The 10,654-nt window shown below is 47.1% G+C and overlaps 2 protein-coding genes across 3 annotated transcripts; both read right to left on the bottom strand.

The window, feature by feature from the left end:
* Positions 1–66: 66 nt before the first annotated feature.
* Positions 67–5,506, bottom strand: polr3c (polymerase (RNA) III (DNA directed) polypeptide C). 2 transcript variants are annotated; one of them, XM_049731628.1, is made up of 13 exons: positions 5,393–5,506; positions 5,043–5,189; positions 4,613–4,877; positions 2,464–2,726; positions 2,253–2,357; positions 2,005–2,178; positions 1,884–1,935; positions 1,722–1,782; positions 1,508–1,658; positions 1,125–1,226; positions 864–913; positions 639–788; positions 67–565 (listed from the first exon to the last, which is right to left on the bottom strand). In XM_049731628.1, exons 2-13 carry the CDS (start codon positions 5,187–5,189, stop codon positions 475–477), a joined length of 1,611 nt encoding a protein of 536 aa, XP_049587585.1. In that variant the 5' UTR covers positions 5,393–5,506; the 3' UTR covers positions 67–474. The 2 variants fall into 2 exon arrangements, with proteins under 2 accessions (XP_049587585.1, XP_049587584.1); XM_049731627.1 differs by having other exon boundaries at positions 5,043–5,474.
* A 271-nt stretch (positions 5,507–5,777) lies between these two features.
* On the bottom strand, positions 5,778–10,137 carry LOC125975233 (uncharacterized). The gene is made up of 11 exons (XM_049730517.2): positions 10,093–10,137; positions 9,859–9,987; positions 9,735–9,791; positions 9,493–9,666; positions 9,314–9,424; positions 8,949–8,980; positions 8,354–8,498; positions 7,953–8,063; positions 7,816–7,872; positions 6,744–6,902; positions 5,778–6,417 (listed from the first exon to the last, which is right to left on the bottom strand). Exons 1-11 carry the CDS (start codon positions 10,135–10,137, stop codon positions 6,199–6,201), a joined length of 1,239 nt encoding a protein of 412 aa, XP_049586474.1. The 3' UTR covers positions 5,778–6,198.
* Between the last annotated feature and the right edge of the window lie 517 nt (positions 10,138–10,654).

Genomic DNA, 10,654 nt, shown 5'->3' with positions numbered 1-10,654 from the left:
CATGCTCTTTGTGCCCATTTCACCTTCATTAAGCAAAAAGGATGGGAACTACCTTGATGGAACGGCCTGTTTTGAAAAGGGCAAAAATCAGCCCATTTATTTATTACACAATGCAATATAACAAGAAATAAGTATTTTTTTCTCTCTGTTGTAAAGTTAAACAAACGACAGATTGCTGTAAATCAGTCAAATGTTCTGCTTGTATTTCATGTCTATTGTACACATGGAAGGACTTAAACAAAGTTCTTGTATTCATGATTTTTTTTTTCCCAAACAAATCTTACTCTGCCAAATGTGGGAATAGAAAACTAATATTGGTGATACATGAGATGATGCATTAATTTTAAAAGGAAAAAAAAAAACAGGTTCTACTGGACAACGATTGGCGTCGAACCGGACAAAAAAGGGCAATTAGCTCCAATAAACTATAAAAGCCTGATTGATGTTTGGACACAGTTTGTGAATACAATCTGATCATTTTGAGGAGGAGGTAGCGGTGGTGGTGTTGATGTAAGTTTCCAGCAGGAAGATGGTTTCATCCACTTGGTTCTCCGCTGAATCCAACCTTTCACGAGAAGAGCAACGCAAGAGGGCGTCAGGCGGGAGCCGAGACGCGCTGTGACGCCGGGCGATCCTACTTGTTAATGTGAAGCCGCAGCGAGTCCAGCTGCTGCTTTTCGGGAGCCGTGATCATCTCCTCCACCTCCGTCAGCTGTTCCGCTTCGGCTCCGCCGGCCTGCAAAGATGCCAGGATGGCTTCGATGCGCTGAGACTTCTCCAGCAGTCGCCTGCCAAGCCAAAAGCACACACTTTGAGACCACCTGCCATTCGGAAATTGACGACGAGGACGACTAGGCACTGACTTGTTGTTGGATGTCTCAAACAGACGTCTGTGGATGAGGTTTGCCACGGTCTGCACACACACAGTTGCAAAGCTTTCATTTTGGCAAAAACGAGAATGTATAATATACGGAGACCAGCACGTATGATGTACAGCTCGGGAAATTTTGCGACTTGTACATTTCTTCATATAGTCTATAAATATCCATACGCAAAGAACCACCATAACCAGAATTCTCTTTTGACTCTGTCGCCTCTCTCGAGCTCTACGTCTACACGTTTACCTTGTAGCAGTTCTGAAGCAGCATCCTGGCAGTTGAGAGCTGGTTGACGGTGTAAAGATAAAAAGTGCGAGACGGAGCAAAGTCTGGAGTCTTGGGGATTTCCTGATGAGAACACAAAGCGTTCAAGCATCCGGACAAGGACGGCACCGGGCCGGGCTTGAGCAATACTGCGTGGAAAACAAAGCTGCCGGCGATAACGGGATTTTTTTTGCCCCCAAGTAAGCAACCAAAGCCCACCGCAACATTTCAAGACATTTTAGAGCTGGTACAAAACTGAAAATAATGCTTTGAATTTGCAGCATTGGAAGGAAATTTCAAGCTATCGTGGTTAGACGATAGCAGCTACAGGAAGGGAAGGGTGTTCTCTGAGTGGGGCGCTCTACCTGCAGCTGGACCAGGTTCTGAGACAGAAGCGTGTAGAGCATGTCTTTGGCCTCCTTGGCAGGAATCATGGCAAAATCCTCCACCTGCTTCTGTTCCAGGTGTTTCTTCTTCAGCAACAGGCGGAAGATGCGCGCCGATCGAGATCCGAATCTGGCAAAATGGGATTAGGGGGCCGTTTTGGAGTTCAGGCGAAGGCTTCAAACACGAGCTCACCTTTCCTGCACAACAGACTCCAGCGTGGCCCGTGCGAGATTGGAAAGGATTCGGTGCAAATCTGACACGTCGGTCGAGGAAATCAACTCAATTCTGGACTGCCTGCCAGTTATTCTCAGAGTACATTTAGACAAACAAGCATTTTGGGGAAGTAAAGGATACTGACAACGTACAGCCCACCTCCGCTCTCACCAGCTTTGCCCACAAACTCCATCTAAAAAAAGGCCATTGTTTATTGTGAGTCAACATCGGGACTGTGAGGAGTGAAGGTAAGGGGTCGTACCGGGTCATCCACCAACAAAGTGAGGTACTGGTCCAGCACTTGTCTGGGGACGGTGTAGGCGGCCGGCAACGATCTGAAGATCTCGTTGGCCGAGAGGGGCTTGGTGCAGGCTGCGTCGGGGGGGGTGGTCACCTCGCTCATCCTCAGCATGGTCCTTACGATCTCACCGCCTGTCTGACGTCAAAAAGCCCACGCAAAACCGTCAAATCCGGGCGTGTGCGAGGCAAGCGGGTGTGCCGAGGCCCGACCTGGTCCAGCTTATTGGCCACGGCGCTGACGATGGCCTGATCTCGAAAGTGCAGATGGAACCGCTCAAAGTTCACTTGCCAGTAAATGCCCTCATCGCCGTGAGTCTGAACACAAACACCGACGTATTGAAGATGCAGCGGGCGGAGAGCAAAGACACCCGACGTCCGGCACGTTGGGGAAAGTGATATGAGCGGGATGTGTGAGACGCACCTCAGAGTCCATCCTGGCCTTCTTTGCGACGCTTTGCTCCTCGGCATCCTCCAACTGCCTCTTTCCTCGGCCTACCAGCGTCACTTGCGGCACCGAATAGCAGTCGGCGAAACTCTCGGGAGCCGGCGGCTCTGCTCTCATGGGAGCTTCCGGCGTACCCGCGGCACCCTTGCTTGCCGCTCGAGGGCAGCGTTGAAGGAAATGAGTCTCCACCAGTTTGGAGAAGGCAGATGACACTTCCTTGTAATCCATACTCTGGCCCTCTGTCACCACACACGCAAGCCGCGCAATGAAAAACTTTGCAAGACAGGAATATTTTAAGAAAAGAACAAGCAATTCCGCACCGCTCCTACACTTATGCTTATCATTATCTAATTGGTAAAACACAGGCTGGTTATTGTTGTTACCGTATTTGCCGGTGTACAGGTCGACTCGGTGTATAAGTCGACCCCCTAAAATTCGACGGAAATTTACGATTTTATGATATATCCTAGGCGGCTCGGTGGCGCACTGGGTAGCACGTCTGCCTCACAGTTAGGAGGGTGCGGGTTCGATTCCACCTCCGGCCCTCCCTGTGCGGAGTTTGCATGTTCTCCCCGAGCCCGCGTGGGTTTTCTCCGGGCACTCCGGTTTCCTCCCACATCCCAAAAACATGCTTGGTAGGCCGATTGATCACTCCAAAATTGTCCCTAGGTGTGAGTGCGAGTGCGAATGGTTGTTTGTCTCTGTGTGCCCTGCGATTGGCTGGCAACCGGTTCAGGGTGTCCCCCGCCTACTGCCCGATGCCGGCTGGGATAGGCTCCAGCACGCCCGCGACCCCCGTGGGGACTAAGCGGTTCAGAAAATGGATGGATGGATGATATATCCTTTGTATAAGTCGAGCTCAATTGTTGCATTATATTAAACTTCAAAATTCACTATGCGAAATTTATTGACGAAATGTGTTCAAATTCCGGGAGGCCGTGCGCATGCGGCTGTTTATAAGCACCGCGGAGGAGATCGCGGCCGGCGAGCTCGCGCACGCCGCCCGGCACCAACGGGAGGCCGGAAATAGCTCCAAGCCGAGCGGATCGGCACTTTATAAGCACCGCGGAGGAAATCGCGGCCGGCGAGCTCGCGCACGCCGCCCGGCACCAACGGGAGGTCGGAAATAGCTCCAAGCCGAGCGGATCGGCACTTTATAAGCACCGCGCAGGAGATCGCGGCCGGCGAGCTCGCGCACGCCGCCCGGCACCAACGGGAGGTCGGAAATAGCTCCAAGCCGAGCGGATCGGCACTTTATAAGCACCGCGGAGGAGATCGCGGCCGGCGAGCTCGCGCACGCCGCCCGGCACCAACGGGAGGTCGGAAATAGCTCCAAGCCGAGCGGATCGGCACTTTATAAGCACCGCGCAGGAGATCGCGGCCGGCGAGCTCGCGCACGCCGCCCGGCACCAACGGGAGGTCGGAAATAGCTCCAAGCCGAGCGGATCGGCACTTTATAAGGACCGCGTAGGAGATCGTGGCCGGCGAGCTCGCGCACGCCGCCCGGCACCAACGGGAGGCCGGAAATAGCTCCAAGCCGAGCGGATCGGCACTTTATAAGCACCGCGGAGGAGATCGCGGCCGGCGAGCTCGCGCACGCCGCCCGGCACCAACGGGAGGCCGGAAATAGCTCCAAGCCGAGCGGATCGGCACTTTATAAGCACCGCGCAGGAGATCGCGGCCGGCGAGCTCGCGCACGCCGCCCGGCACCAACGGGAGGTCGGAAATAGCTCCAAGCCGAGCGGATCGGCACTTTATAAGCACCGCGCAGGAGATCGCGGCCGGTGAGCTCGCGCACGCCGCCCGGCACCAACGGGAGGTCGGAAATAGCTCCAAGCCGAGCGGATCGGCACTTTATAAGCACCGCGCAGGAGATCGCGGCCGACGAGCTCGCGCACGCCGCCCGGTTCAAATTTTCTAAGTGCAACGCACAATGAGATGCATGAGAAACGGCCTTGGTTACCATCACATTTGAAGCGATGAATACGAAGTTAAATTTTATGACTCGGTGTATAAGTCGAGGTCGATTTTTTTCGGTCGATTTTGGATCGAAAAAGGTCGACCAATACACCGGCAAATACGGTATCTTGTCCGAAAAATCGCATCTAGTGGTTGTGTTACTGACCCTCCATGGTCTGTGTGAGGCGATCGGCGACCACTTTAACGATGTCGCTCATGGTAACGCGACCCCTCTGCAGCATTTCCTCGACGATGAGCTCGCCGGTGTCGCCATAGAGCGTCTTGGCGGTGTAGATGTAGCGCGGGTAGCGCAGGATCCTCAGGATGAGATGGCAGCTGGCACGATACTCGCTGGGCCTGCCGAGACCTTTGCGGCCAGTGCTGAACATACAAGTTCCGTGTTGCACCAGCACGCACAGCGACTTTTTCACCTGTTGTCACAAGCACAAGACGACCATGAAATGTGCGCCGTCCCCACATAAAACCCCCAAAGAACTACTAACTTTAAATTTCAGTTTACATTTGTCTGAAAGCGTTCTACTCAAAATTCGATCTAGGGATACATTTTGCATCATCAGAAGAGGATCAAATATTACCAAGTCCAGAGAGACGCCAGTTTCTTGAAGGATGTTCCTCAGATTTTGCGCTTCACCTCGAAGCAGCTGTGTGCCCACTTTCTCCACAACTTCTCCAAAGTGTTCCCGAAGAAGAAGCCCGCAGAGGCGTACCTCCTGGGAAGTCATCTTGACAAAAATAAAATAAATAAAATAAATCTGAGGTAATAAAGACGAGATACCAACGCCACCAAACAAAAAATGCTGTTGAATTGGCTTGGAAATGGGAAACACGTTAAGAATGTGATTTATGATAAAGCATTTTTTATGTATGTTTGTAATCACAAATCTTTTGAATTCGGCAAATGTTTAATGTTAAAAATGTGCCTCACACGTGAAGAGTAAATTCCAAGAGACTATTAGCGGCTGCGCTATGTCGGCGAGGATACCGGAAGTTCTGCCACACTGATAGTAATGTAATCATATCCGGGTACGCTTGCCAAGTGCACTGTGGGAATCGTAGTCTTCAAACTCGGAGGCAAGTCACTTCAACGAAAACAACGCAAACATTCTATTCCCTTATTTTTACGTCAATTTAAATCCTGGGTACAATGATGTACATCGCAAGCTCAAGTTTTTTTTTTAAACGCTCAATGGTAGAAAATAAAGGACGCGTTGTTATTCTGTTCAGATTTTTTTCTTTTGAACGATAAAGTGGGGGGCGGGGTGGGTGGAGGTGTGTAAGAATCCAAAGGAATCAATAAAGTGCCACAAGACTTGTTTGTTTGGTTTCATTTCCAAGACGCATTTATTAGGCAGTTGTGTTCAATTGCTCCCATGATGTCAGTATTGATCCAGAATGCTGCTTTTCATGAAGTTATGGTGCTGAGAAAATATTTTTATGTGCCTAAACGTCCTATACACATATTAGGACTTTTATTTCTAAATATACTACCGCTTATTTTTAGAACAAGAATCTTAAGAGTCCAATTGGACTTATTTCAAATTCTTCAAAGTTTTCTTCCGGCTGCAAAACAAAGACAAAATAACAAAGTGTGTTTTCAATCCAATCGACAAAGCAAATTATTCATGTCCCTAAAATACATTTCATTCTCAAAAGTTGAAAATGTGATTACTTTTCATCTTGAGAATCCAACATAATATCATTATATTATGCACTCTTAGTTTGAAAATACATTTAATTTGACAGATTCTTTTCTTCGACATAACATAACGAGCCAAAACGATTCGGCGGTTGAGTTGTCAACTGTATGTACTTTCTGGTGTATTGTTTGAGGACCCGTTTCTGTGGCGTCGGCGGCTTGGCAGCAACGGCGAGCACGCTCATGATGATGCTGACGCAGAGCACCAGAACAGCCAAAATCAGCAGCGTGATGTCCAGTCCTCGAGTCAACCTCTGATTAATTCAAAATGAATGTCAGCATGGCATGTTTTCTCAACAATAGACATCACATTATGAAACAGAGAAGATTAAATGTGTCAGTAATTTGTAAAGATAAATAAATAAATAAATAAATAAATAAATAAATAAATAAATAAATAAATACATAAAATGATCCAATAATAGAGCTTAGTGATAGAGTATTTTCAATCTTGCCTGACTGCGTGCGTATTGCAACAACAAACGTATTATTCTTTACAGAGGAATATTAATTTGTCTGTGTGCATGTTTTTCTCCATTCTTGTTATCTGAAGGGCGGCGGGAAGGCAAAGTTGACCTACTATGGCGTACAAGGCCACCTCTTCACATCCGCCGTCGTACCAGGACCCGCTGCCACAAAACAAACCCACAGACAGAGGCGCCAGGTCCAACGCGTACAAAACCACAGCCACCACGGACAGCACGGCGCACAACACATTCACGGTCACTGTCAAACTAGCCTGACAACAACCAACAACAACAAAAACAGGGATTTCATTTTCATAGGCAGTAACCCAAACCTTATATCACAGGTTTTGTGTAATTTCTTTTTGCATAAATTGTATTTTTAAAATTGACACAAAATCATTTAGAGAGGGGAAAAAGTTTAACTGTATATTTGAAAAACACGAAAAAAGTAATTTTGCTCATTTTATGCCGCCTTGGTTTGTTTAAATGTTTCCTGTGCTGAAACACCGAAACTTATCAAAACTAATGACTAAAGAATTTACTATTAAAATGGGAGGCACATAAAGGGTAATACAAATTGTACCTGTACCTTTCAAAACAAACCGTTCTTTAAGATTACCGTATTGGCCCGAATATAAGACGACCCTGATTATAAGACGACCCCCTCTTTTTCAAGACTCAAGTTTGAAAAAAAACTTTTGAACACCAAATTAAATGTTTATACAGAAAATAATTACAGTACATCTGAAACAAATGATTATAAGAATATATTCGAGAGAAAAAGCATGTTATTTTGCCTCATTCAAATCATGCAAAAACTGTCTTTATTTTCTCTTATCTCTTCTCTAATTTTCTTCTCGCTATTTTTTTATTTTTCTTCTTCATGCTACCGCTATTTTTATTTTTATTCTTCATGACAGGGGTTCGCTTTGGCCTGGGGAGTTAAGTTCAGCATTCGCTTTAAAGATATCTGGCGCCATCTAGCGTTGTGAATGGGTATAATGTCTAGACCCCGAATGTAAGACGAAACCCACTTTTTCAGTCTTATTTCAATGCAAAAAACACCATCTTATATTCGGGCCACTACGGTAAATGTTTGAACTTTAAGTTAAATACAACTAAACAGTACTTAGGCAGCAATTCATTTGGCTACCACCAGAGGGAGCCCATCTGGGCTGTACTCACAAAGCAGCAGGATGGGCACTGGCCTGACAAAAGCGACAAGACTCCCGCAGTGACAAACTACAAAGAGGAGAGACCAGACACAAAGTGAGGTGTTATTTCAAGGCAGCATGTTTGCCGGCTTCCAAAGTCATCGTTACCACAGCTCCGATCCAGTAAGCTGCTCCCAGACTGGCCAAGTCACCGGGGCGTATCCGTGTCCTGCCCACCCCCAAGCCCATGTTGATCACACCCACCAGAATCTGAATGGTCTGCAACATACGTTAGCAACAACCCAAATAGCATGTAGCCTAGCCGAGCCTAATCCAGCACAATATTTTTGCTGAAATATGATTCAGCAAGTCACAAAATTAAAGTGCCGTTTTAGACCATTTATGGTTTGGAAAATTATATTACAAGATTAAAGCTGTACTTTTTCTTGGAATAAGACACAATACTAATAATTTAAAGCTGTACACTGCGCTTCTTTAATTGTAATACGATTACATCATCGTATAATGAAAAGAAGTGTGCGCATAAAGTGATAGGCCCTTGTAGTTACCCCGAGGACAGCTTTGGCCTCGCCCTTCAACACCCTGCAAGGCCTGCAGCAGCCGCAACTTTGGATGGAGCCCAATGCGCTTGTTTGATTGGAAGCTACCGTCACCACGGCGACATTTTTGTTTCTCATTGCTGTCACAGACATCCTGGAGGAATGACGGACGGCAGCAATCAATCAGGAAGAACACAATCGGAATTCGACGACAATCAAAAGTCAGCGGCAGCTTTTGTCTGTTTGCGTTACTCAAGATAACATTTTTCTTTATCTCAGGTGCACTTGGCAATATTTACACAAATGTACCACAAGTATGTAGGACTTCAGTTTTGTTGCTTCCTCGAAGCCAACATTTTTGGAGGAGAAAAAAAATTATATATTTAGAAGAAAAGTATATATTTTACAATGATGATGATGAGTCGTAGGAATAGTATAGTACTTACGTATTTTACAAGTTAAAAAAAAATTCAAGGAACAGGTTGTACAAAATGCCCGTTTTTGGAAAAGTTCTCAATTTTCTTTCTATACTTTTATACTCGGTTTTTCCTTTGCAAACTATTTTGTCATGAAGGTTTTGTGAGCATCAAATGAGAAATCTTACCTGCTGTTTCTTCGCTGTCGGCCAGATGTCATCTGAGAGGACAAGTGGATAAGGACAAACATCAAATGTCAATAAAGAGCAGGCCAAAGCCCATTTCCTGTCTGCTCTTTGACTTCACAATAAAAGCTACCTGGCTTTCATGTTGGCTGGCTCCAAATGATGCTATTAGCACAGTGGTTCTACACAGAGGATAAAGAAAATATCCTGCTACCTGATCTCTCTCCATGCGGTTGTTTAACTAATTGTGTTTGGTTTATTGCTGTAAGGGTTCAAGCGCTGCAACAAGAATCCTATTTAGCGTTAGCATTAAGCTAACAGGTTCTTTCTCGAAAGTCATTAGCAGGCCGGTGGGTGGCGACGAGTACCTCTCGCCCGACGACCAGAGCCTTGACGACCTCGGCGGAACACTTGAGGTTGACGAAGAGCTGAACGACGGCCAGCGCTGTCAAAGTGGCGTCTGCAGATGTCAGCAGTCTCTGACGGACCAACAAGATTCCTCATCATGACCAAAAGTATCCCCGCAATTTCCTTCGCGGAGGTTTACCTGCGCCAGGAAAGCCACCGTTGCGCAATCGGCGTGCAGCCGCCGTTGTCGTCCCGCTAATCTCGGTTGGCACATCCACAGGACGGAAGCGTTTTCCGCATCGGCGGCGTACAGAACCAAGGCGGCCAGAGCAAAAATAGCGCAGGCCAGGTTCAGCAAAGCCGCAAAGCACTTCTGCAACAGAACGAAACTCAGAGAAAAAAAGTGCGAAGTAGAATAAAATGTTAAAATTGAGGACTCACCAGGCCAGGAGGCAGCAAGCGTCCAGACAATAGCGACATGATTCCCGTCACCACGAACTGACGACAGACAACATATTTTCAATTAGTGGACGAAACATTCCATAGAGGGGAAAGATGCGCACACATCGTCATGGTGACACACCACAGCCCCCAGCCAGTAGGCAGCGCCCAAAGCGCTCAAATCTGCGGGTCCGCTGCTGGTCCGCCCGGGCCCGAGGCCGATGTTGAGCGCACCCACCAGGATCTGAACCGTCTGGGATAAAACAAGAAAGAGACGTTATTGGCTAACATCACAACTTTGAATGTGATTTTATTAAAGAGTGACAGAAAGGCAAAGAAGCGCGGTCGGCTTTCTCACCCCGAGGGCGGAGATGAGACGCGCGTCTGCGTCGGGCGGTGACATGTCGCCACTGCCGAGCCAAAGCGTCTTCCGGGCCTCGCAGCCCAAACCCAAAGAATGAGGGAACGCGAGTCCAGGCTGAGTCGACGGCTTTGCCTTTTTCATGCATGAAAGCGCCCACCTGGCATAAACTAACACTGCTATCAGCTGGAAAAATGCTGAGCAAAATTCCCCAATTCTTCCTTTATTGACTCATGTTCCTGCCTGCGTTCGTGTTAAGAAAGCACCTATAAAAGGGTGTGCACAATTGTGTAACCACTTGGAGAAAATGAAAACAATTTGGCGGATTTTAAAAGACTGCCATTTGAACAGGGATGTGCTTGTAATTCAGTCAAGAGCACAAAAACTTCCAAATAATCCACACAGTCATGCAGAGGACTCACCAGCTCATAGCGAAAGTTTTGTCTTCGTTTTCCACTATTTGTTGTTCATTGAAGAGCAAAAAAAAAAAAAAAGAAGCGAATATTTGACACACTTTACTGCACAGATTTATTTAACTTGAACTCTAACTCGAAGATAT

This window comes from Syngnathus scovelli, chromosome 9 (assembly GCF_024217435.2).
Source record: "Syngnathus scovelli strain Florida chromosome 9, RoL_Ssco_1.2, whole genome shotgun sequence".
In the NCBI taxonomy this organism is placed as follows: Eukaryota; Metazoa; Chordata; class Actinopteri; order Syngnathiformes; family Syngnathidae; genus Syngnathus; species Syngnathus scovelli.
This window is presented reverse-complemented; position numbering and strand designations above follow the sequence as displayed.

Coding starts and splice junctions, on each gene's coding strand:
- polr3c (XM_049731628.1), bottom strand. CDS start 5,189: ATGACTTCCCAGGAGGTACGCCTCTGCGGGCTTCTTCTTCGGGAACAC. Junction 4,878..5,042: donor CTGGCGTCTCTCTGGACTTG/GTAATATTTGAT, acceptor TTGTGACAACAG/GTGAAAAAGTCGCTGTGCGT. Junction 2,179..2,252: donor TGGCCAATAAGCTGGACCAG/GTCGGGCCTCGG, acceptor TTTTGACGTCAG/ACAGGCGGTGAGATCGTAAG.
- LOC125975233 (XM_049730517.2), bottom strand. CDS start 10,137: ATGTCACCGCCCGACGCAGACGCGCGTCTCATCTCCGCCCTCGGG. Junction 9,667..9,734: donor GCTTGCTGCCTCCTGGCCTG/GTGAGTCCTCAA, acceptor GTTCTGTTGCAG/AAGTGCTTTGCGGCTTTGCT. Junction 8,499..8,948: donor CGACAGCGAAGAAACAGCAG/GTAAGATTTCTC, acceptor TCATTCCTCCAG/GATGTCTGTGACAGCAATGA.